Source organism: Alligator mississippiensis, chromosome 8 (genome assembly GCF_030867095.1).
Source record: "Alligator mississippiensis isolate rAllMis1 chromosome 8, rAllMis1, whole genome shotgun sequence".
Taxonomy (NCBI): domain Eukaryota; kingdom Metazoa; phylum Chordata; order Crocodylia; family Alligatoridae; genus Alligator; species Alligator mississippiensis.
This window is the reverse complement of record NC_081831.1, coordinates 80,180,868-80,207,394: the sequence shown is the minus strand read 5'-3', so window position 1 is coordinate 80,207,394 and position 26,527 is coordinate 80,180,868. Positions and strand designations below refer to the sequence as shown.

Genomic DNA, 26,527 nt, shown 5'->3' with positions numbered 1-26,527 from the left:
ACGGCCGGACCGGCCCCTCGCCCCGCCTCCCCGCGCCCGCACCGGCAGTTAACTGTGGGGCTGGGTTGAGCCCCCCCTTCCTCTTCCTCCCCCCCCCGTGGGGCTGGGCTGAGCCCCTCCCCTTCCCTCCCCCCCCGTGGGGCTGGGCTGGGCTGAGCCCCTCCCCTTCCTTCCCCCCCCCCCGTGGGGCTGGGCTGAGCCCCTCCCCTTCCCTCCCCCCCCCCCGTGGGGCTGGGCTGGGGTGAGCCCCTCCCCTTCCTTCCCCCCCCCCGTGGGGCTGGGCTGAACCCCCCCCTGGGGCCCCTCCCCTCTGCCTCCCCCTTCCCCCCCTCCCCCCCTGGGGCTGGGCTGAGCCCCCCCCCCTCCCCCCCTGGGGCTGGGCTGAGCCCCCCCCCTTCCTCCCCCCACCCCGTGGGGCTGGGCTGGGCTGAGCCCCTCCCTTTCCTTCCCCCCCATGGGGCTGGGCTGAGACCCCCCATGGGGCAGAGCTGGGCTGGGCCCCTCCCCTCTCCCCCCCTGTGGGGCTGGGCTGAGCCCCTCCTCCCCCCCTGTGGGGCTGGGCTGAGCCCCCCCCCCCCGTGGGGCTGGGCTGAGCCCCCCCCCCCCCCGTGGGGCTGGGCTGGGCCCCTCCTCTCTGCCCCCCCCGTGGGGCTGGGCTGAGCCCCCCCCCCCCCGTGGGGCTGGGCTGAGCCCCCCCCCCCCGTGGGGCTGGGCTGGGCTGGGCCCCTCCTCTCTGCCCCCCCTGTGGGGCTGAGCCCCCCCCGTGGGGCTGGGCTGAGCCCCTCCCTCCCCCCCGTGGGGCGGGGCTGGGCCCCTCCCCTCTGCCCCCCCCCCCCCCCCGTGGGGCTGAGCCCCCCCCCCCCGTGGGGCTGGGCTGAGCCCCTCCCCCCCTCCCCCCCCCCCCGTGGGGCTGGGCTGAGCCCCTCCCCCCCTCCCCCCCCCCCCCGTGGGGCTGGGCTGAGCCCCTCCCCCCCCTCCCCCTCCCCCCCCCCCCCCCCCGTGGGGCTGGGCTGAGCCCCTCCCCCCCCCCCCCGTGGGGCTGGGCTGAGCCCCTCCCCCTCCCCCCCCCCCCCCCCGTGGGGCTGGGCTGAGCCCCTCCCCCTCCCCCTCCCCCCCCCCCCCGTGGGGCTGGGCTGAGCCCCTCCCCCCTCCCCCCCCTGTGGGGCTGGGCTGAGCCCCTCCCCCCTCCCCCCCCTGTGGGGCTGGGCTGAGCCCCTCCCCCCTCCCCCCCCTGTGGGGCTGGGCTGAGCCCCTCCCCCCCCTGTGGGGCTGGGCTGAGCCCCTCCCCCCCGTGGGGTGGGGCTGAGCCCCCCCTTTTCTCTTCCCCCATGGGGCCAGGTGGCTGTCATGGCCTTTGGTGGCACAGGGCTGCAGGGCATGTGCATGTCTCTCCCTGTGCCTGTTTCCTGTTCTAAGGCAGCAGGATAACGTCATGCCTCTGCTGTGGCTGCTGCACTGCCCAGAAGGGGGGGGGGGGTGAAACACCTTAGCGCTGATTTTTTTTTCCCTGCTTCTTGGCCCTGAACTTCCTAGCTTCTGAAATTCCCAAACGAGTGTGGTTGTGAACATCCTGCAGGCCCACAGCTGAGCTTCTTGCCACTGCAGGGAGTGTGAGCCCACAGGGGTCCCCTGAACAGCCCTGGATGGAGATACTCCATTGCCTTTCTTTTCTAGTTTGCCCCTTCGCTTCTTGTCACGGCCAGTCAGGAGCTGTGGTTATCTTGCCATGTTTGGCCTTGGGCCAGTGTAAAGTGGATGTGTCCACGTGGCAAACCCCACAACGGGTTGCAGTTCTGACAGCAGGTAAGGACAGGTCATCTCTTCCCTAGATCATAGGTAAAGCACCTGAATTATCTGGGGACGGCTTCATACCTTTCACCAAAATGAATTGTACAGTTGAAAAGGGCAGCAGACTTGCACTCTGAAATGCCAAAAACACTTTACGTAAGCCAGAATTTATTTTGTATTAACTACTCCGACCACTTCCTTCCACCTCCTCCAAAGGGGGTCAGGTCACCTTGTGTTTCTGTGCTCAGTTTGAAATTCCATATTGGGCTCTAGGGTTACATTAATTCTTTTCAGGTCAAGAAATATTACTGGGTCTCCAGTCTGTCATCAGAGGGTTTTCTGCATGGTAGTGTGAACATTTCCCTTCTCTTCTGCAGTCAGGAACCGACTACAGTAATCTTACTCCATTTTATGACAGCCCAAACTATGGACTTACTGCCTTTTGCTGGTTTATTCTCCCTCATGCATAAAGATGAGGGTTCCTGTGTAGGTTGCTTTTTTTCTTTTTTACTTGAGAGAAACCCTTCCCTTGACACCCAGTTGGACCTAACATGATAATGAAAATGCTTGTGAATGTGATGTCAGTGGATTTGCTTGTATATGTGCAGTAAGAATATTACTGGCTATTGCCATATGTTATGGCAAGTTGCACTACAGAATATCACCTGCAGTGGAAATATTGTAATGCTTGGTGCATGTTACACATTCTAAAACATGACAATTAAAATGTGAGGGACTTAGTAAGCCTTAGGTTTTGTAAAGGGTCATATAGTAAGCCTTAGGTTTTGTAAAGGGTCATATATGGTTCAAGTTACTGGTTGAGTCTGATACTTAATGTAGGATAGGAAATGTCTTGTCAGACTTCTGGAACTACCTCTCCGTATTTTCTTGTAAGCAGGTTTAGTGGATTATTGCATAGGCACTAATTATGCATATTTTCCACTGTTTAAAGTTTGCATATCATGTAGTGAAAGCAGAAGTGATATCTTTATTCTTTTTGTAAAGATGATCCTAATAAAATGAAAAATATAGAGGACTCTGGTATTCAGAGGCTCCAGTGTGGCTGCACTAACCACTGTGGCCTTTCCGAGTAGCAAGATGATTAATACTAGTGAAATAGCATTTTTGCTAGTATAGAACCACTTCCCTGGGTAGAAACAATTGAGATAAGTATGGGGCAGGAAGTGCATGGGAACGATTCTTGGTGCAGGCCTAGACTGTTGCTTGGAAGCACTTCATTTACTTGCAATCTTAAGGTACCTTTAAACAAATTGTACTTTTTGATTCCCGTGAAAAGCTGCCCTAGGTAAAACAGGGCTGCTAAGTTTGGTGTGTCTGTGCTAGTATGGGCTTGCTGACGCAATTCAGTGCATTTAGTTTCTCTTTTGTGTGAAAGGCAGTGTAAATAAATACAGCTTTTCAGGGGTTGAAATGGTACTTCCAATACATTTTTTTTCTCCTTATTCGACAAGGATTTGATTAAAATAAAAAACCTTTTTCTTTCCAAAATGTATACAAACTTGTACCTAAAATGTCTTTTGCTATGAATTGCTTCCAGAGCTCATTTAAGTCAGTGGAAAGATGCCAGCTGATTTCACTTTTTGATCAGGTCCTTCGTTTGGTCTTGCTGTCTGCTGACAAAGCTCTTTTAATTTAAGAAGTAAAAATGAGTGAAGCAAACTTTTTCCAAGAATTAAAAAAAAAAAAAAAAAAGTTTATAAAACTTGCCAAAAGGCTTAGTTTTCAGGAAAAAAAGTAATCAGGCCTTAATAAGTAAGTTTGCCTCCGTCTGGTTGAATACAAGAAAGGTAGAAACCACAGTGCAAAACTACTCCTTTAATGCTGACTTGCTGTTTCCTGGCCACCTGATAGGATATTGGCATCTAGTATAAAATTTGGGTTTCTATTGGCAGGTGGCACACATGATTATAATGCATGTGCTTACACTTAATGTGAAATGCTGCATTAACTCTGTCCTTCCTCCTGCCCCCTTAAATTTTCTGGTAGGAGAATGAGGAATTTGCTTGCTGGTTTTTTGTGTTTTTGTTTTTTTTCCCCCCCCTCGAGGTGCAAGGAAGAAAGCGAGCTTCTGGTACTCATTTGCCTAAGCAAAGATATGGATGCTGGAGGATTCTGTTCCCCAGATTGTTAGACAGTCTTCCAGTTGCATGGACTTGTTTTGCTTGGGTGGTTAAGATGATTTCCACTCTTTGTCACTCCTTAACCAAATAAAAAATTCTATGTGATCCTTCACCCTACAGCTTATGGAATAGTTTCGAATTACTTCAAGATCCAAGATGCAGATAGTTAACTTGGCTGAGTGGTAAAACACTAGCGTCATTGCCAGACTTGCTAACCATGTGGAGTTCCCAGCTCCCCTGTGGCTGATAGGCATTCAGCTGTCTGATCGGTGACAGTAAGATGATGTCCCCTTGCTTCTTTGCCGTTCAGATATTCCCTGTCTCGGAGTGAATGATTTGTCTGTCTCAAGACTTTGTAGCAACACTAACTTCTCCATACGTGACTCAAATGGGAGTCAGGGCTTTATATCAATTTGAAATTGTCCCACATATTTTGGAGGCTGTAGTTGAAAGCTCTCTTGCTTACTACATCAGACATGGCTGGTGATCCAACCAGTTGGGTCAGAAGCTTAGTGCTGGGGAACGTATGCTTTGATGGTGTAGGTATTGCTGAGTTAAGTCAGAATTCTAATTGTAGTGTGTTAAGTGTTGTCAATTAGAAATGTATGCAGTTAATAGTATGTGTGGTGGACCTTGACATTAAACAGGAGGTGTAGAGGAAAGCCAAGATTCTTGTGGGAGGAACAGGCAAGTGGGAGGTCAAATGGAGCATTATAGATAAGATATGGGGAATGTATTGCAGAATTGGTGAGGGTAATGGAGCTGCAAGGCCTTTGCAGGTGAGTGCCAAGAGCTTCAATCTGATGTGGTGAAAAAGACCCATAGGTCTGTCTTTGCAGTTACGTAAAGTGGGGAGTGGGTTTAGCCTGAGAGATGACTTAAGTAGTTGAATTGAATGGCCTGGACATGTGGCTCTTGAGGAAACCAGGGGTGTATGAATGATAAGAGAAGATAAGCCCTGTGCAAGAGTTTGAGCCCTCTTGATAGAAAAAGAATGGATCCTAGAAAAGTGCGCAGGCAGTCAAGGCCCGGACTGGCTTTAGTTTGGTAGCTTCAAGCTGTTACTGTTTTCCTGCCTGGTTTGTCATTGTGCCTTGTCAGCAGAGGGTATAGGGCTCCCTAGTCATGGAAGCTGGCAACTCTTATGACAGTGTCTGGTCTGATGGGAGCCTTTGTATGAGGAATCGCCATCTGCTGCTTTTGTTGGGTGCAAAGGGAGTAACATTTTGTGGGAGGCTCTTGGGGAAAAGCTCATGAAAGAGGACAAATATGCCAGAGCACCCTGTACATCTGTCGGAACAAATAGCACCTAGAAGCTGGTTTGGGTTTCTGAGACTTGGTTTCCCATCCTCTGTTGTCTGTCTAATGACATCTTTTATTTGGTGGCTTTCATCTCTGTGGACGGTTCTCTTGTTCACCATAACGCTGTCCTGCAGGAAGCAGTGGTTGCTGCAGTGTCCTACATTGCTCTTTGAGAAGGCAAGAAGATGAGAAAGCTGTGTTGCAGACAGAGACCTGGGGTCTGTTTGAACAGTTTTGAGGCTAGAGAATTCATATTCCATGACCTTGGGTCTAAGAACCATCTCTGTGTCTGTAGATAGAGAGAATTAGTACAGAGAAGCCTGCTGGGTCTGGAGGCAGAGAGCTGCAGGAAGGCTTTTGGAGATGGCAGATGCTGAATCGAACAAAAAGCCCTTACGTTGGCAGTGGCCAAATCATAGAGACACAAAGGAGGCCTGTGGGTACGGAAGCAGAGAGAGATGTCCCTGCTAGTAGACTCCATGAAAGGTCTTTAAGTGGAAGCAAGAACCTGTTTTGATTTCCTTGAATGCATAGCCTGGGCTGTTGTGTGAGAATGCAGTTATGCTTCTTTGTGCACGTAAGACAGGAAGAAGCGTTCTGCATGTGATGGCAAATTCCAAAGCTCTTAAAAAAAGGGGGGGGGGCTTATTGTAGCTTAAAGTAAAACAAACTGAAAGGGAGTTGGGGGGCAGAGGATGGGGAGTTGTTGTGTACAGAGTATGGTGGAGAGGAGGCTGGGGAGCTAGCCTCTGTTTTCCCAGTGGTGCCTTTTTGAATGTGAACAAATAGCTAATTATAGTTACAGACTTAAATTAACGCTTGTCCTTATTGTTCTGTTTGTTTATGCTCTTGAATTCATTTAACAGAAGTCATTTAGTTGTGTGAAGGGGCAAATCCCTAAAGCCTGTTTCCCTCTGAGAACAAAATAAGTTCAGAATCCACTTGCTGTTGCTTAAATATATCTTTCCCCCTGCTAATTAGGAAGAAACTGCTTGCTCTCCCTTTCCCGGTCCTCAGGTAGTGTCACTGACAGATTGTTTTAGGTAGCTTTATTCAGCAGTTCTAAAGCATCCTGACCAGGAAGAGTCGCTAAGAGGTCTGCAGAGGGGGTGTTTTAAAGCTAAGACTGAACATTAGGTTCATCTACCTCAGACAGGAATGTATGACCCTCTTTTGTAGTGGAAAAGTCAGGATAGGTTTGCACCTTATAGACTAACCAGTTCAGAGATATGTACCACAAGCTTTTGTGAGCCCAAGCTCACTTTATTAGATGCTGTGTGTTTTTTGTTTTTTTTTTAAAAAAGTGGAAAAGTTGTGGAGTATTAAGTGACCTTTCAATTGAAAAGGGATTCTATTTGAAATCTCTGTAAACTGTTTTTTTGAGAGCAGTCTTTTTTTTTTTTTTTAAAGGCATGTGTCTTGCTGTTGAGGCCTTTCTGTTGGCTGAAGACCAGCACTAGATATGCCTCACTCCCATGCTCTCCGTACACACTCCTTCCCACTATCTGCCCTTTCAGCTTCCAGCTGTAGCTTCTAGTTAACACCCTTCTGCAGAATTTAGGGAAGAGTTGGGGGAGGTCAAACTAGCTGTAATGCTGGCATAGAGGCACAAAACCTAGAAAAAACAAGGATCTCCTCCCCCCCCCCCCCCCGGGGGTAACTTTCAGTTACTGGTAACATCACCTCCAGGGGGAAAGAGAGAGTTTTAAATTGACAGGACCTTGCTTAAACATTTTAGCTTCTACAAGATGATTGCAAAGATGAGTTGTAAAAAGGAGTTGAATTCTAAAATGGATAGCATAGAAATAACCGTGGCTTCTTGATATAGGGATGTCCACCCCATCTAATCAGCTGTTCTGTCTCACTTTGGAGGCTGGTTTAGATGTCTTAAGCAGCCAGCAGATAGTCCAATGAGAAGAAGAGGCAGTGTAGATTGCTGTGCTGCCCATACTTCAGTGATCTAAGTGCCTGAGTTCTCAAGAATTTGCAAACTAAGACCCTGATCCTGTGCTTGCTCACATGGGACACAGGTGGTAAGAAGTGGCAGGGTGCCTTGCGGAAGTCAGATAAGCACTAATGCCTATCATCAATGGCCAGCATGGCAGTTTGTTTTATCTTGGCTCTTTATTTTATGTTGGACAGATTCTTAGATGTTCATTCTGTAGGCCTTGGTGGCTTACTAGGTAAAAGTAAAAATGCTGAGCCTCCTAGCGAAACTCACTTTGAGTGCAAAAGTCCAATTTTTTAATAAAAACTGGAAATTGCATGATCATGAAGTTTGTCCTTATTTTCAGGAAGTCTTTCAAGTAAAGAATGGAAGAGTTTTCCAGTAAGTGTGGGTCACCACTTCCTAGGTTCTGTCCTAGGTGGATAACTTTGCCAAGTACTGTTTCTGTCTCTTGGGTACTAGCAGCTGTTTCTTATCAAAATAGGGTGGCAGAATTCATAAGACTGATGCTTGTGAACCAGGCTTCATATCTTGGCTTTATGGTCTGTGCCAGTGATGCTCAACCTCTGTTTAGTCCATGGAGCCACGTCATCCAGTCTGTGGGGCTCCCCATGGCTCTGGAAATTTGGTGGTGGGAAGCAGTGGCAGCTTAAACTTTTGCAGCTCAAGGTGCTATTAATGCTGCCACCACCTGCCACCAAATTTCCTAACCTGTGGAGAGCCCCACAGCTGGGATGACTGGCATCTTGTGCTGGATTGCTTCCGCATGCAGGGTCATACTGCAGCTGGACACCGCGGTGTACAGGGTCACACCAGCACACTGGATCTGGCCTGCAACCAGCTCTGCACCACTCATCTGGCCTGTGGGGTTGGAGCGGTTGAACATCACTAGTTTCTGCATTCTTGTACATGTAGTAACTTGAATTGTAAACTCTTTGGGGCTGGGGCTAGTTCTTTTTTAATCTGTGAAGCACCATCCTGGCATTTCTATAAAATGTTAATGTGTATGTATGAGATTTTGCACTGAGTAGTGTAATTCAGGTTGCAGATATTTCCTTTGTTACTTAACTTCTAGTGCTTGTATTCTCATTTTGGATTTTGAAAACTTCTCACTAAGGAGAACTGTAACATTCACCAAGGAGGCTGCAGAACTGGCATTGGGAAATGCCTGTAAACAGCGTGCAGGATTTAACGCTGACCTAGCTGATATTTTCATAGTTTGCAAACACTGCAAAGCAAATGGAAAAAGTTGCTTTTCTGGTACCCTTTAGTGTACTGTGGCTTCGGCAGAGCTGTAGTTCTGAGTCAAGCTAGTGGCTTTTGTTTAGGATGTTCTGTCTTTCGCCTCAATTACAGAACCATAATACGTACAAATAGCTTTTTATTTCTAGGACTTGGCTGTACAGTTCAGAGATTCCATGGCTTCTCTTCCTTAGTACTGTATAACAGGATGTTTGTCTCAAGAAACTTGCATTAATAACACAAATGAGAGGACAAATGTTGGCATTTTAAATGCTTTAAATGGCGATTATTAGATGATGGAAGTAAAATAAATGTTGGTTGTTTGTTTAGGACTTGTTGCTCCCCCTTCTTGCTGCAATTTGACTTACCCTTGAGCTGTTCATGTCCTGATAAATCTACCATAGGAAACTAGGAAATAAGTCTTATTTTAAATTTATAGAAATTTATAGAAAATTTATAGAAACTAGGAAATAAGTCTTATAGTTCCATATCTAGATAAAGCATTAATACTGAACTTAAGCATATGCCAGCACTTACTTCATATGTAATGTTTATTCTATTGAAAAGTTGAGTAGAGTCAGAAAAGTTTAAGTGGTTCTCTATTAAAGTACAGTTTCGTAATACATGGTGTTTCTAAACTTGAAAAGCGTCATATCAGAATCTAGTCAAGGCATAAGCAGGGCATTTGAAGCTGTTTTCATATCTAGAAGTACTCCAAGTAGTATTCTTGCAGTCTCATTCAGCATGCGATTTAGAATCTGTAATTGCCCAAAGACTTATATTGATCTGCCCATTTGTCCTAAGTTCTTGGTAGGGATCAAGGTACCTGCTTGTTCTGTGTACAGCTTGGTATGAGGAGGTCTCTGAGATCAGGATCTTTAATTTAATTTAATTTAATTTCAAAGCTGGAGTCTAAAATCTTAATTTTTTTCCTTTCAAATGTTGATTTAAATATTTTTGAGTTGGCTCCAATTCTTGTGCCTTGCCACTTAATTAGAAACTACTTCCTGGAACACTGAGGGACGGGACAGCTGCTTAAGTCGCTGGGTGTTCCTCTGCTTCTAATGCTACTGTAGGACTGGTTCTTTTTCAATCTTCCTTATTTTTTGTGTGTAAAGTATGCATGGTTTAATTTTTTTTAACCTACTTTTGAGGGTAAAAGACTTCAATTTAGTTATAGCTGCTTTTTTCTCAAATATGCTGTTAAACTTTAAATGAGACAATATAAGGACTGCAACATTTTGATTTAAGAACTGTCACTTAATAACTTAATTAGGTCTTACTAAAAACACAGTGTATTATATAACAAACATAAAGTAGACTTTTCAGTACAACTCCTCTGAACTTGGTATTAATGGGCACATGTTCGTGCTGGTCAAATTTTCAGTGAAACAGAAAATGCTCATTCATTTGAGATGGCAGCCTTTCTATTTTGACACAACTGAGCTCTGAACTTGGCTGATTAGAAGCCTGCCTGGATTTCTGGTGGCTTTACCCCAGGGCTAGAGGGCCTGGGTTTCTATGGCTGTGGTGTGGGCAGCAATGGTAGAGTTTCCAGCAAACTGTCAAAGATCTGGCCCACGGAGCCCCAGATGCTGCCTCTGGGTCTCAGAGTTGACTGACATGCATTGGACCTGCCTTCGGCACAGGGCATGCCCTGGCTGCTCTGGGACTGCACCACAGCCGCAAGCCAAGCCCAGGGCCTGTACTGCACACAGTGCCTGCTTCGGCTAGTGCAAGATTGGCCTGAGCAGGTGCTGCGTGTCCTGGATCCGACCTGTGGGGCAAAAGAGGGGTCTGTAGGCCTGATTTGACCTGGGGGGCCCAGTGGGTTTGATACCCCTGCCTTAATGTGTCAATTGTTTGTATTGTCTTGAAAATTTTTGGATTTGGAATACTGTTAGTGATACTTATTTGAAGCTGTTTTAGCAAGAAGTTCCCCAGATATGGCCATTCCCTTCCCCCTGAAAAAATGCAGATGTTTTGTGGTTGTCTTGGCTTAGAACCTTGATTGACAGAGATCAGTCCTGCCTGGCATCTGGGGCCTTCTACATCAATATTTCAAAAAGTTATGTTTTAAAAAATGTAAAAAGCTACTCAGGAGAAACTTGGAAGTGCAGTTTGACTTGAGGTGACTCGGTAAGCCAGGGAGAGTTGCGTGCATGTGTTCTGGGACATATACTTTGGTGAGAGTGTTTGCAGGCATCTGACATCAAAGAGAGAGGAGCTCACATTTACATGCAGTGACCATGAACCCAATCTGTACAAGTCCCTTAGGCTTGAAGCCTAGCTTTGACAGCTTTCAAAGACTGGATGTTGCTCTCCACTTGCGTTTTGCAAGGTCTTCTGTAAGCTTTGCCTTGAGGGACTTCCTGGTTTTGAAGTGCTCTAAAGTTCATGTGCACATTCAGACTGCTTCAACAGTACTGTAAAGGAAAATTGCATTACAACTGCTGTGCTCCTTGCCCTTTCCTGAGCAAGAAGATAGAATATGATCAAAATGGGGAAGGGGCTGCTGAGCCTTGGCACATGCACCCCTAGTAGAACTGGCAAAGTTGACCCTGACTGACATGATGCCTGAGTTATTGCCCTGAATCAAAAGGGTGGGTTTGCTTTTTTTTTTTTTTTTTTTTTTAATAAAGAGAGGTGATGAAGTAAAGTAGGCTGTCACTTACAAGTGAAAGCTCATGTCTCTAAGGTGTCAGTCACCCTGTCCTGCCTTTTGCATGACTTCAGACTAACCCTGGGAACAGCCTCTCCCATGGGACAATAAGTAAACCTGAATCAGAGTATTGTGTACTTGATGTTCTGTAAAAATGTAATGCACAGCTAGTCGCTTTGAAATTCGTTGGTGCAGACAGCAATAATGCAAATTACAGACAAGTCACAGAGCTGGAGAACTGATAGACGTTTCCACTTTACAGCTTGATGGGAGCCTCTTTTTTTAGTTTTTCTGGTGTTAATACAGTTAAAGATTAATGGAGGGAAGCAAGTTCAGGTGAAGTAGAAAAGTCTGTTAAAAAGCATAGAGAACCTGTCCTGCAGTAGTACATGCTGGGTTGTTTTTATTAATACTATAGGTTAACACTAACTCCATGGAATGGAAATTATTTTGCATGTATACTAGGCCTCACTCGGGCCTGCAGGGCTGCATGCTTTTTGTTGCTGTGTCCAGGATTGTTTTCTTGGAGTTTCTTGAGACATAGAAAACTTACCTGGGGAAAGTACAGTTAAGATTAAAAAGTAGTAAGAATAAAAAAAAATTCATTGGTTCTGGGATGGAACTTATTCATTGGCTGTCAATCACAGCACCCAATACTTATGTTATATTAAAATTGCTTTTGGCCTGCTTTTTATATCTGAATAATCTTTCTGCAGGCTCCACATCTTAGATGGAAGATATTTAAGTTCTGCCTCTTTCTGGAGAAGGGAGTGGGTTTTGAGGGGGAAAGGTCCTGAACTCGGTATCCTGTGAGCCAAAAAACATAAGTCTGGTATGGGAAGGAGCTGTAGTGTCTGAAAAGAGCTGCCCCGAGGAGGCAGAGGACATGCATCTGACTTCATTTCTGGTAAGAAGCCTGGTATGTTCAGTGGCGAGTCTGCTTGGGCTGCCTGTCTCAGAAAGCCCTCCCATATCTGACATTGATGTCCTGGTGGTGGTTTTAAATATCTCTTTGAGCAGTTTATGCTGATTTTTTTGGAGCAGAGGGGAGGAAAGACCTCAGCTATTACCAGAAGAAACATGCTTCATTGAAGTAAAGTTGCTGTTTATATAAGTTTTATGCTAAAAAGGTGGAAAAAAGTACAACAGTGTCTTTTGTTTTAGGTCTTCTGTTTTGCAATGAAATGCAGTGGCATGGCACTACAGGGTGGCAAGCCAGAGCTGGAGCTGACCATGGTGGTGTTGTCTGAGCTGAGTGCTTGCTGGGGGTGGGGAGACAGCAGTCAATACTACTACTACTAGTAAATACTAGTAGTTCTTACTACCTCCATCTGCTTTTGAAAGTAATTCAGTGGTAATAGGGGAGAGAGACCCCCTCTGTCTGAACTGTCGTTTTGTTCTAAGGAATGGGTAGATATACATTACTGTGTTCAGGGCTCAGGATTGTTGCTTATGACCTACTCGAATTGTGAGATATATATATATATATATATATATATATATATATATATATATATATATATATTTTTTTTTTTTTTGCCATTTCCACAAACACTGTGAAAAACGGGGGTTCTGCAACTTTGCACAGAATGGCTGGAGGGGAAAATATTACTAAAATAACTTACTAAAAATAAAATGCTGGCTTCTCAGTCTTGTGTGGTCCTGCTCCTCTGTCAGTTGGCGGCAAGGGGCTTGCCATGATAAGCCGCCAAACTGGTGGCAAGCACTGCAGTAGCCCTGCAAAACCACCTATCTGCCTCTTCGGTTTTGGTAGGACCCTAATTATCGTTAGCTCACTTAATAGGTCACTTTGGGAATAAACTTTCCCTAGTAATCGTGTGTTAAGTTGCTGTCCTATGTGAAGCCCACAGGCAATGTCCTGATCATAGGAGGACTTCACTACATGGCTGGTTACACAAGTAATACCAGGAAGTGACTAATGTATGGCCAGGGACCGAGTAAAGTCGTGAAGTATGTGACCTGCTACCTGTGGAGGCAGGATTTAGTTGCAACCTGGGTAGCAAAAAGATCCACAGTTGTTTCATGTCTAATCCACCAGGATACAAAGGGCAGCAAGGTTGAAACTGGAGCTTTTACCTTGTCGAACTAAAAGAGAGTGTGCTGAGCCAAGGCTGAAAAAGAAATGGAGTCCTGTTTTTGTACGTTGTCTCTGGTAGGCTTAGTTCTCTAGATTAGTACATGTCCTGGTAGCTGTGTTCAAGCCTTGCCATGAGTTTTCCTGAGCTTGAATCTCAGTACCAGAACAGTTCCTGCCTTTTTGAGATTTCAAAAGCTTCATTTTGAAAACCAAATGGTTTAGGGGGCCATTTCATAAGTCTGGGCCACTTGTGTATTGTAAATTATTTCCCCCTGGTAAGGTGGCCTGGAAATGCAAATGGGATTTGTAGGCTATAGAATGACCTACAGCCAACATGAGCACAGCTAGTAGGACAACTAAGATTGTTAAGGCTGACGCTTTCTAGGGAATTCGAGTACAGGGAGACTGGGTTATTGAGGATTGAGAGATGGGTAGGAGCTTTACAAACGGATGTCTGACAAGGTGATGTATTTCGGTGGAGTGATCCTGGAGTCTCCTCTGTTTTAGCTAGAGCTAGCTTGTTTGGCAGCGGTTGCCTTCCTGTGGAACTAAGCGCGGTATTTCCTTTAGTACTTTGCAGTGTCTAAAACCACATTCTCGGCACACGGAGATGGCAACTAAACAGTCAAGAATCATTGTATGTTCTTGACATAAGTGAACACTGAGTTCCTGTAAGAGAGCAGACTGATGCACATGGGGCCCTGGCTCCAAATTGTCTAACTTGGAGGAGCATTTTGGTGGTGTTTAAAATTTAAAAAATAGCCAAGTTCTTGGGAGGTTTGACCTGATTCTTGCTTGCATGCCCCTATATCCTTCCTTCTTTCACTGACTAATGCCCTCTTAGTCTGTCTCATCTTCACCAGGAGATGAAAGTACTCTGCACAGGTGAATTGACTTTCCTTTATAGCTATATTTTCTGAAGGCAACTTTAGCAGCAATGTGAAATTGGGAAGGATTATAGAATACTAACAAAGCTGGAGTGTGCCCTGCCACTGGCCCCAGTGCACAGGGGTGGTTACGTAGATTATTTCTGCAGGAATCTTCCAACTGAATGAATTTAGTTGGAATGAGGAATTGTGTGGGTTTCTTTTTCTCTATCCCAGCCCCAATTTCAACCCCTGGAATTCTTTTTGAAAGCCACAAGTTTTCACAGTTACTTCACTACATTAGAGGCAACTGGAGAGCCATGTTATAGAAATGTTTTTTTTGGTGCTGCTACTTTTGATACTTTTAATGTCCTTCATACAAACAGTATTTTCATTGCTTCAGCAAAAGGGCTGTAAGATGAAAGGAATCTGCTTTTTTTTTTTGCCCTTGTTTAATGAGCAATTTTCCAGGATTATTCTGTTTGAATTGCTTTTTTTCTTCTTTTAAAGAAAAATATAGAACATCTAGGTTTATAAATCTGAAGAAATCTAGTCCTGGTTTCAAGAGGCACTACTTTGTGGAAATATAGGATGAAACTGCAAAGAACAAAAGTAGGCTGCTTGGAGCCAAGTAACATAGATAATAAACTGTTTCTCATATCCTCACTCTGCTAGGGTATGCTCCCTCCAGATAGCAGTACATCATTCTTCTGCATGCAGTGATCACTGGTTTCAAGTGGCAGTGGTCGGGGTTTTCAGCAAAACTGGTTTAGCTGCTTCTTGTCACATTCAGTTACATTCCCTACGTGCATGAGCATCTTAAATCCTGGCTTCCAAAACTTTAGCCTTAATTTAGTTAAATGGCTAGAAATTGCAATTTTTCCAACTGCTTAGGTGGTCTAATAAAAGATATTACATCTACCCAAAAAACCTTGTCTGTCTATGTCCTTAGACCAACTCAGCTACAACCTATACCCTTAGAAATTGCAAATCACTCAAATGTATGCTGCTTCCTTCATTTGGCCATGCTGTTGTTGGAAGAAATAGAAACCAAGCTAGTCTTTCTGGAAAGCACCAAATTAAGGCATTAGGCATGTACCAGGGTTTTTTTTTGTTTTTTGTTTTGTTTTGTTTTTGTTTAAAGCATCGAGTGCGTGGAGTTGTAGGGGAGGGTGAACCTTAAACTTGACATTTTTAAAAATCTTTTGGGGTAAAACAAGTACTCTTTAAAGCTTCTCTGGTTAAAAGAAAAATGCTCTTTAAGGTAGCTCAGCTTCATGTAGCTGCAGTTTATTTTAGGAACTCTATGAATGTGAGACCAAACACCTTCAACTACATGTGGGTTTTTAAATTTGGTTTTGAAATGAATGTTGGCACTTGTGCAGAGTGCGAGACTGACCGCAGATCACTTCTGTCCGTCCCTACAGAGCAGGTACAGCTGAGGCTGTGCCCCACTAAGGTACCGCAGGCCTGTTCTGCGGAAGCTGCTGCTAGCGTTGTTGCTGTGTGGTCAGTTTTTGACAGTCTTTTTGCAGTACATCAGGAGATGGAGGGGGGGAAACCATCTCATTTCATGAAGGTCAATTAGTAGCCGTTTCGTGGTGGAAGATTTTGGATCCACAAGGAGTGGATCTAGGATTTTTCAAAAGGAGAGTGCAGTGAAAAGTGTGCTAGCACAGGAGGGGCACAACCAGTGATGGAGACTTCACTGTGTGTGCTACAGAGTCAGAAGGAAATGCAGCCACACCACTGCACCATCCTCCCCACATCCAGCCCTGGATACTTCCTACCTGAGCTGAATTCAGCTAGTTGATGAGCTAGAAATAAACAGATGCCCTCTATTGCAGTCCTTTGAACAATCTTGTCTACTGTTATCTTCCTAATGGGTGGGTCTTTAAACCCCCAACATGAATATTCTTAACGCAGTCCATGCCCCAAAGCCCTTGCGTTGGCTCGTTCAGGGCCTGGGACACTGTCAGCTCGTGACCAATAATTCCTCGTGCTGTCGTGCATATTGCATACTTGCACCGACTCACTTGTTTGCATCGTGTAATTACAAAAATCACTGTTTGTTTTCCTTTTTTTAAAAAAAATTTTATGTGAAAATTATTTCATCTAAAAAGATCTTGCATTTTGTTAAAGATAAGACTGCAGTCTTAATTCTTCCTGTTGTGGCTAGGAAATAAGAGTAGCTAGCGATCTGAACGTTGGGTACTGCTGAAAATATTTCCTGCCTCTCACTGGTGTCTCAACTCGATATTATCACTGCAATGAAAGAAGCAGTTGTTTGAGTGTGGGTTCAATAAAATAGTCTTAGCTAATTTCTCCTTAATCTTCATGAAGGATTTACTGAAGACAGTGGGCATGTCTACATGTGCATTACGTGCCATAATTGTGGCACATTTAAGTTTAGTACCTGTAATAGGTACTGACTTAATGCACTATAGTTTGTGCTACTGCGCAGTAGTTTCAGTGCATGTCTCTTATATGATGCTAATGCGCAGTACACTACTTCTGCTGCACGTTAGACAGCTTTTGTCGTGACGTGCTAATGTGCAGTAAAATTAGTCTACTGCACTTTAGTATCTCGTGTAGACGTGCCCAGTATGTATTGTCCATATTGGAATTTGGCACCCTGAACCTCTGAAAGAGGACAACTAGCCAGGAAGCTGACTCAAGGTTTTTACTGCTGGTCCAAAGCCATTGTGCCTCTGGTACATGTGCTTGGTCAGTACGTGATAGTTCCTCTGAGATCTCCCATCCATGTGCTGGTCTGGCTTGATTCTGCTTGGGCAGTCCAAAGTGAGGGTGGTATAACTGCTGGATTACATCTGCATCGTATTGGGTACACAGCAATGCTGTGCTCTTGTTCAGTGTTAAGTTTCCGTTTTGGAGATAACAACATTACCGTGGACTGTTTTGCGAGTTAAACTCAAATGTAAGTGCTGTTCAGACTCTTGGGAAAGGTAGAATATACTGTGACACTTTTGAGATGAATTATTGACCTTGCCACTTCACAAAGACTCTTCTGTCATGCAAATCAGTAGTTGCTGCAGGTTTTTTAGAAATAGCACCTGAAGTGCAGGATCCTGTCTTGATGCAGGATGTCAAAGGATGGAGGGTAACTCAAATATTAGGTTAGTTCCAGGAGTACTGAGAGTGCTGCTGTCAGTGGCTTTGCATTCACTTGCAATACATCAGAACATGCCCTGTGGCTGATCTCTCTGCACAACTGACAACGGCTGCTTGCTTTCCATGCTGCGTATTGGAAAAATGTCTTGGGAACAGCCGTGACAATTAACTTCCACTCAGGGCAGTGTCCTAGGAGGTCTTTCCTTCCCGCATCCAGCTCGAGGGAAGAAAATAGAGCTCGTGCTTCACTGCACTCCCTCTTCCAGCTGAAATAAATCTTGGTACTTCAGAATTTTAATGATGACTTGAGGTTTTAAATCCGATCAAAAATACCATTATCACATCACTTGGGATCTGGAAGATAGTGCCCTATAGGGGCAGCGCATAAACTTGTAGACAGTCAGCAATTCTGAACCTACAATCTAGTTCTCTTTAAGTTCTTGGCAAGAAATGCAAAAACATTCATCCAGTTTTCACTATGTTACACTGAAACTGTTGGAACGGCCCTGAAATGCCTCACTCTGTGGGGTTCCTTCAACCTCTTTCCAGCACTAAGCATGGCTTTTTTTTTTTTTTAAGCATTGCATGACATGGTTGCCTGTGATAGCAAAGAACTGGTATATAACTCAGGAGGTCCCTTCAGTTTGCCTTCCTTGGCTAGATAACTGGTCCCTTTCCTCCCTTTTAAAAAGAAGTCCTTTTACTAGGTGTAAAGTGGAGAGACAAGGTGTTACAAAAAGGGGTCAGTCAACCCTTCCAGTGGAGTCCAGTAAAAGATAAAGGTGCACAACTTTAGACCTTTACATCTGATGCACTTAAAGCACTTGTCAGATATTAATAAATACATTGCACAAACATTACAATACTTGGAGGAGGCAGGCAAAATATTAACTTTACAGGTGTGGAAACAGGCATGTAGCAATTGAAGAATTTTACTGGAAGTCCCATGTAAGGTCTGTGGCAGAGCCAGGAATAATTCAAACCATCTAATTCTGGGGCCTGTACTTCAAAGGCAAGATCATCCTTCCTTAATTACTGATTAAGAGCCTGATATTAGTTAAATTGATGGAATGCTGTCTCGGAGATTCAAAATCTAACAAATACAAGAGAGAACAGCATTTATTCTATAGTGCTGTGGTGCCCCTGCTTATATATAAGTTACCCAAGATCCCATTCTGGTTCATGTTTGGTGAGTTCAGGTCTCTGCCACTTGGAAAGAAGTTTCTAGTTTCTGAGCATAAAGGTTTGTTTCTAGACTAGTGTCACGGACAGGGTGCTGACTTCTGAAATTGCACTGGTCTGGTGGCTGACACTGCCCTGAGCTTTGCCATGCTACAGCAGGATGAAAGCCTATACAAAGTAGTGATTCATGGGTATTTTTTAAGGACAGATGGGGCCATTGCAATCTCCAGTAGGACTCAGGCTAGTGGTTTGTATAGTGATTCCTGTATTAAAAATCTGTTCTTACCTCAAGTGAAACTCCCTAGAAATTTGAATCTGAGACTCTTCAGAAGTGATCTCTTCTCTGCTGTGTTGATAACCGTGGATTGGTCAGGTCACTGCTGCATTGAACCTCGTTGGGCACCCGCTTCTGTCTCCAGAATTTTCCACTGGAATTCAGGCTCCAATCCCTGTCCATCCTATGGCAGACTTTTTTCATGAGGACTTGTAGAGTAGATGCCTGCTCTGCTGGGAAGACTTCTATATTACAAGTGTAATAAGTGTTGGCTTGATAGTCATGAAATGGGAGGCTGAAGCTCTGCCTTGAATAGTCTCGAGTTTCACTGGGCTCAGAAGAACCAAGGTCCAAAATGGCCCGGGCAGACAAGCCACTTTTGAGACCCCACGGTAGGGGCGTTGACAGTGGGGAGAGAGAGACCTGGCATCAGCACTTGTACTGAAGCGCAAACACTAATCTTGGCAGCAAAGCCAGTGCTGTGGGTGGTGAAACTGATGGCAAACCTCCGAGTCCTCCCCCAGGATTAGATTGAGCAAGATGTTGGGAGGGGGAGAAACAAGTCTTCCAAACCCTGCCAGGAGTTGAGATATGGAGAGAAGAAGCAGAAATAATACCACTACTGGACCCAGTATTAAAGGCACCCCCTTGGAAGTTATCACTACCTGGGGGTGGGGGAGCAGACGGAGGCCATCCTCGGTACTCGGTAAACTCAAGGACAGATGATGTCTTATTATCAGCCAGGAGGAGGTCTGCTTCTCCTTTTCCCTGGTGTCCACCAAGGAGCTGTCCAATCGGAGATGTATGAGTTACACTGCTCAGATGGGCTTTCAACCCACGTGCACACCTGCAGGCTGCTATGTCTGCTCTGGGGGTACAGAGGACTTGCTTAACAAGGTGTTCCCACAATCAAGGAGGTTCCCTGGTCAGACCACCCATGTCAGGATTCAGAGGCATGGGATCCAGATGCAAAGGAAAGAAGCACTGCTCTATCTCTTCCCCTCTGAAAGACCTTTCTGTATTGCTGGGTGAAGCAACACCCTTTGTACTGGCACCAGAACAGTTTCAAAGCCTTCCAGGAACTTCTGGTGTGTCTAGAACCTCTAGAATACCTGTATTCCCCCAAAAAGGGCCTGCAAGCTGCTTGATGCATCTCAGTTTCTGGGCCTGCCAAGATTTCCCTGCCCATTAATGAGGGATGACCACACCCGGTGCTGAGCACTCTTTACCAGCAGTGCTGGCCACATTTTACACAAGCAGCCAAATGCATGTATAAGTGAGCCCAGCCTCTTCCAGGATCCACGTAGCTCTGTAGGATGGACGTGTCCCCATCGCTTCACTGCTCCATCCATTTTCTTTTGTATATAAACTTATCTTTCTCCAGAGCCAGAACTCTGGAGAGGCTGTATGCTGCTGGCTGATGGATCAACTGGGAAAGGAGAAATTGCATGCCAGGAATTGCTTCCTTTTAGTCGGGACCTTCCTTTAACTTTAAAAGCCAAAATCCAAGATAGAGCGGCTCAGTCTCCCTGTCCCTCAGGGTTTTGCTTCAGACGTGGAAAGTTTTAGAGACAAGACCTTGGAGCCTTCCTCAGTTGAGACTTGCGTTCCCTGCAGCTATCTCCAGCAATCAACAACTGTTTCCTCTTGCACTTGTCATCTGATAGGCCTGAGGTCCTCACCAAGGTCTGTCCTGTACGTTGCTCTGAAAAGCATATGACTAGGAGTAGACATGTGCTGGACGACTCTAGATTACAGTTTAAAGGGCATTCATTCACAGGTGCACTGGGGACACAGACCTCAGGCCCTGCTATACTGGCACTAGTGAAGCTAAAAGAACTGTTAGTTTTTCTGCCTTGTCTAGAGCTTCATTTTCCTGAACAGCTGAGTGAAACCAAACGAAGGTTGGGGGAGAGAAGAAGTATTATATACCCTCTCATACCTATCTCACTGCAGGAGCATAATAGTAGAAACAGGTTCTCCTTGCCACATTGCAACAGCCAGGAATCTGTGGTTCTGGGCAGCTCGTAGCCTTCGGCCTCTGGCTATTGGTGTGAGACCTAGCCTTGGAGGGATTCGGGACAGCAACCTGCTAGGCTTCCCTGCTGCTGGGAAATGGCTAGGGTGAAGAGGCAAAAGAAAATGTAGGCAGGAACTATTGGGTAGGACCTAAAGCAGATGACAAATGTGCGTTTGAAAATATTCAGTGTGGTACTGGCAGAAGAGCCAGGATTATGGAGGGAGAGCGATGCCAGGAGAGGAGAAAAGGTGCGTGTCTGTGGGAAATTAAAGGTATCGGAGCTGGCTCATTATCATTGCTTTGGGTGCTTTTTTGAAAGTTTGAGTACTTAAGTAAAGGTAGAAGTTGGGTGACATTACAGTGGCATTAGGGATCTTTGCTCTGACTGGTAGACTTAGCTCTTGAGTCAGTAGGTGTGGCAATGCTTTTTTCCCTAGTCCTGGAGCAAGTCAAATGCAACTCTCACCTTATAGTGTAGCTCCTCGCAGCTCTTGTTCATCACTGTGCCACTTACTTCTAAGGTCCATCTTTGATTTCTACACCCCATTTGTCTGATGGAATTTTTTTTTAATCCAACATTCACAGCACCAGAACAATTCTGTTAGTTACACCAGATGCACAGCATCTCTTGTAAAGAGAACTAAATGCACACATAAATTACTCCAAACATTTAATACTGTATGTACTTTGTCAGTCTTCCTCTGCACGTATATATTGCTCTTCAGGCAACAGTTATGCAGGAAATGTGTGCGGGTCCTCTGATTAAGTTTATGCACTATAGAAGTGCAACAAAATCTTGCCTGTTGATGAGAAATGTAACCTTTCTTTGAGAAGGGAGCTGGTCATAACTTGCAATTGAGGTTTTAAGGGTCACTACTAAAATGACAGTGTGTTTTTTGTTTTTGTTTTTTTTAATGTTCCTAAATAATAGGCTGGATGGAAGGAAAATCATGCAACATTCATGAATGAACTGAAAAACCTGCAAGCTTCTGGACTCACCACCCTTGGTCAGGCACTCAGATCCTCGTTTGACTTGTTAAATCTCAATAGATTGGTATCTGGAATAGATAATTATGGACAGGTAAATAATACATAATTTCACTTCCCCTCCCCTCCACTTCCTCCTCCCTTTTTATTGAACAGGTTTCAGAACCACTGTTGCTTTGTGGAAGCCTTAAAATATTTGGGTTCCTTTGGAGTATGGGTGAAACAATAGGGTTATTTTAATTTTTAAACCAGGCACTATAAAATATTCATCAAGCTCTTAATGCAATACCCATCTTCATAAAGCATACATGTCTTATCTGGGTACCCATTGATGTTTAAAAATTGTAGTTCATGCCTCATTTAAATGAGATGAAAATGGTTCATGAATGTAGCATATCTGTTCAGTGTGGTGTGCTCATGCATGCATACTAATGTACATGCCTGGAATTTTAAAACTACAGGTATTTCACAAATAGCTGTTTCAAACTCTGCTACACTTGTGCTGACTTGTTTTTCTCAGTGTGTTTCATTTCTAATGAACTGTTACCATCTGTTCAGATCTGCAAAAAAAACAAAACAAAAACCGTCCATTTGCAAGACACTTCATTTGTTTTTTTCCCCCCCCCCCCCACTGTTAAACTTCTTGAACACATTTGTCAGTATGCTGGTGTCTGTCTCCCACACCCCTCCTCCACCCCCACTGCAAGAAGGAAAGGAGTGCAAATTCCAACTTCTACCTCGAATACAAATGTGCAAGATGTTCCATTGCTATGCAGCACTGGATCTGCTGGATGGTATCAGAACTGCTTCCCAGCATCATAGGTCCTTTGTGAATAACCTACTCTTTCTGCTCAAGGAGTGGGAGCCTGTGACTTGGCAGAACTGGGTATGAATTCTAGTTTCACTCACTGTGTGGTTTTCAGTAGCTTTTATGGGCAGGTGTCAGTTGTGGAATCGTGCGGCCAAGATTTTGCATCTTCCTGTTCTTAAAGGCAGATACTGTCTCTATGATATAAATTCATGAACACCCTTTACAAAAGTTTAACTTGAGTATAGAATTCAGCATTCAGGAATCTGTTTTCACGTGTTCTTACTCTTTCATTTCTAGGGGAGAAACCCGTTCTTTTTAGAACCATCTATTTTAATTACCATTACAGATGGGAACAAACTGACAAATACTGCTGGTGTTCAGGAAGAGGTAAGGAATGCAGTAAGTTTTAATTTGCAAAATGCAGCAAATAATGTAATAGGGAGTGTCTTACTAGCAGTCAAAAAAAAAAATTGTGTGTATATGTGTGTGTGTGTATGTGTATGTGTATATGTGTATATATATATATCCTCCTATATATATCAAAAATTCTGTAAACTTGTATCTTCTGCAATTAATTGCAGTTTTTATTGGTAATCTTACTTCATTTTCCAGACCATTTTGTACTAAACATACACACATTTCATATTTTTATGGGTGATATGGGTCCACAGACCACAGTTGGAGGCTATGCATATTGCTTCTGTTGGAGGAGGAACCTGGTTCCATACCTTGTCCAGCTTTCTGATGATAGTTACTTTTTTGAATAGTAGGCAACCACCAATTCTTCTGGATCATGGTGTATGCTTGAGAGGTCACCCAGACCTTTGACGTGTACACCTAGGCAAGAGTCTGGAGGAGTGGAGGCTGTCCAGACCTTCCAGCCCCTCCTTTTAGACAATTGAGATTGACTCCAAAGGCCAAACTGAGCCTGGATGTTTGGTGCCTCGATGGCTGTAGTTACGTGCGCATCTGGAAATCGAACCCCAAGTTTCCCACATGGCAGATAAGGATTCTACCATTGAACCACAGCAGCAGGTTAACTTTTGAGTATAAGTCTTTTTAAACCAATCGTCTACATAAATGTTCTTAATTTTGTTTTATTAGCTTCATCTTCCATTGAATTCTCCTCTGCCTGGAAGTGAACTAACCAAAGAGCCGTTTCGCTGGGATCAAAGACTATTTGCGCTAGTGCTGCGTTTGCCAGGAGCTGCTTCAGCTGAACCAGAGCAGCTGGGGAGTGTTCCTACTGATGAATCTGCTATTACACAGATGTGTGAAGTCACAGGAGGTACTTGAACGTTTTGCTCTGGTTTGCATTTGAACTTTCCCTTTGTAGGGTAAGGAGTTGGCATATTAATGGGATGATCTCACGAAACAAAACTTTTTTCTTTTCTCTGTACTTAAGTTGTGATTGTTGCCAGGTAAAACTGAAAGGGCTTTGACATTTCATAATTTTTATTTATGTAATAAACACTTTGTGTATTGTTTTATATAGGCATATGAAACGTATTCTGAGAGTGCTTCTTTCTCCTAGGTCGCTCCTACTGTGTTCGGACACAAAGAATGCTGAACCAATGTTTAGAGTCTCTAGTTCAAAAAGTTCAGAGTGGTGTTGTTATTAACTTTGAGAAATCGGGGCCAGATCCTGCTCCCATTGGAGAAGGTACAGTAAATACTCATTTTCACAGCTGCAAAGAGGAGACCTCTGATTTGTCTTTTATGGCTTAATATCACTGTAAGCTGTATGTTAGACGCAACATACATTAAGGACCTGTCTCTAATCTGTCTTCTGTTATGGAGGGAAATGTCTTTATTGATTGCTGCTTTGTTGAGTAAAGAACTGTATCTTGAAGAACAGAAACCTGTCGTGGTTATTGGCTCATGTAGTAAGCAGGGAGGTCTTATTCCTAGACGTGGTGCAATAAGCAGGAAGTAAGTGTCTAGGATGCCACAAGCATTTGGAGGTAGCTGATTGCTAGCCAGCCAGTTAAGCTGAGGTACAGACCCAGGTATATACTAAGTTTGGTCACATCTGTACTAGAAAGAGGAAGTATTTGAATGTGGGGTGCAGTTGGTATCTAGTATAGAGAGAGTTTGAGAGGAACATCAAAAGGCTTCTCTCAGGCTGACGTTTTCCTCAGAAACATTACCTTGTGAACAGAGCTTAAGCAACTTGGGAGAGGGCTGCCTACTTGAACCAATATGTGGTATTCTTCCCCTCCTCCACCAACACCCATCTAGAAGCAGTTGCAGGTACTGTACCTGCCGCTTGGGGAAGTGCTCAGTCGCAGCTTAACGTTTCCCCCCCTTTTTCTATTCAGGAAACAGAAGCCCCGAACAGAGGAAAGTGATATGTATAGAGACCAAAGAAATAGATGAAACCTATTGAACAGACATGGGCATGGGAAGGGGGTGGGGGGCAAGCGATGTTTTAATTATGTAGCAATCCCAGGTTGAATCTGATGTTCCTCCTAAGCATGTCTGCTGTTCTATATTGTCCACTTTGGCACCTCCTCATTGACATGAATTATTTTGTGATCAATCAACGCACTTTTTTTGCCTCCTCCCCTTCCAAACTGCAAATGAAAGATGAGAAGGAAGAAGAAGCTATTTTGCTAGCAGCAGATAGTGTGTGGGGGGAATTCTTGACTTCAAGACAGTTGGTTTAGACTTGGAGAATATCACATCTGCAAGGAAGGAGATAAAACAGGCTGAGAGGCTAGTTCTGTAAGACCCTCTCTCCACGTGCCCATTACTTAATCTCCTAGAGTATCAGACATGGCCCTTGGAAGCACTTAGAGCATGCCAGCAGAACAAGCAATCAACTGGCTATTTTGCTTTTGTGACCCTAAGGGTAGCTTAGGATGATCAGCCTGTCACCCTCCCATTCATTCCTAGACACTGTTTTCTCCTCTCTCCCTTTGCCTGCCTGTTTCCTTTCTTGTGACATGTTCATTTATTTGATAGCCTCTGGCATCCTGTGCAGCTGAAATTTGGCACCTCAGCGAAATCCCTGGTGTCTGCTGATCTAAAACTTCAGGGTTACTCCTACAGGGCAAAGTAACTGAATAAGATGGGACTTAATTTATTTTGTCCCATGCTAGGAAATGGTGTAGTGTTAGATACCAGCATAGAACAAAATTGTTGAGAGCGCAGTATGTTGACATGTGAGAGAGACAAGGAAGCAAATGAGTCCCAAAGCGGCAGCAGTATGGAGGAATGTTGCAATGAGCGTGCTCTCGACCTGCAGTACAGGCACTGTACTGTGTGAATATGAAGCGAACTGATCTGCAGTGGAAAAGCATGTACTGTAATTTCAGTCAGCCATTTCTGGACCAAGTCGCATCAGCAGTTCATGCCTTGCAGGGAGCAAATGCAGGGAGCTAGACAGGCAATTTAGCTACCCCTCTACACCTTGCAGAGCCAGGCTCCGCAACTTATCCTAAGCCTTGCAAAGCTTACGATCCTGTCTCGGCTGTTTGAATGGTCATGAAGTAGGTAGCAGGTGTGTGTTAAGGTAAGAAGACAAAGCAGGCTGACAGAAAACACTTGAACTCCTCTTTCCTCACTCGGGGAGAAGAATGAAGCATGACTAACTGATGATGGTTGTCGGTAATTAATTAAAGCCAATTAAATACTGTTGAAGCTCTTACCATGAGATGCATTTCTTTAATGGTGTATTTCCAAAGCACTGCCCCCTCCCTTAATTTCTACTACTGCTGATATTACTGCTTGTGCACTGCATCGTCGCCAGTGAGATTGTACAGCTGTGCTCCGCTTTCACTGACAGCAATGTTAGATTTTTTTAGATTCATTGCACATGGGACAAGTTTTTATACCAGTAGTTATTAGTCTAAGCAAATTGCATTTTTCAGTGTGCAAAGCAGGCCATGCTGCAGTCTTGGCATATCTGATCGAATAAAGCAGGTGTATCGGCTAGAAGCCTATGAGAACATGTTAGCCTAGAGACTTGCGTGTGTGTGAAATAAATGAATGGAACACCTTGGGTTGGTAAGAGAAAATTGGTTGGAAACATGCATGCCATGTAGCTTTTTATTTTATTTTATTTTATTT

The 26,527-nt window shown here is 44.6% G+C and overlaps 1 protein-coding gene across 5 annotated transcripts in view; it reads left to right on the top strand.

The window, feature by feature from the left end:
• LOC102558640 (integrator complex subunit 6-like) overlaps positions 1–26,527 on the top strand; it is a 49,720-nt gene that overhangs the window by 451 nt on the left and 22,742 nt on the right. For all 5 annotated transcript variants that reach the window (XR_001372594.3, XR_001372593.3, XM_014601355.3 and 2 more), the window contains exons 3-6: positions 21,587–21,736; positions 22,751–22,840; positions 23,558–23,741; positions 23,988–24,116. Coding sequence is in view for 3 of the 5 variants with exons in the window: in XM_014601355.3 (XP_014456841.1) it covers positions 21,587–21,736; positions 22,751–22,840; positions 23,558–23,741; positions 23,988–24,116 (553 nt within the window). In the remaining 2 variants the exon portion in view is untranslated. The remainder of the gene's footprint in view (positions 1–21,586; positions 21,737–22,750; positions 22,841–23,557; positions 23,742–23,987; positions 24,117–26,527) is intronic.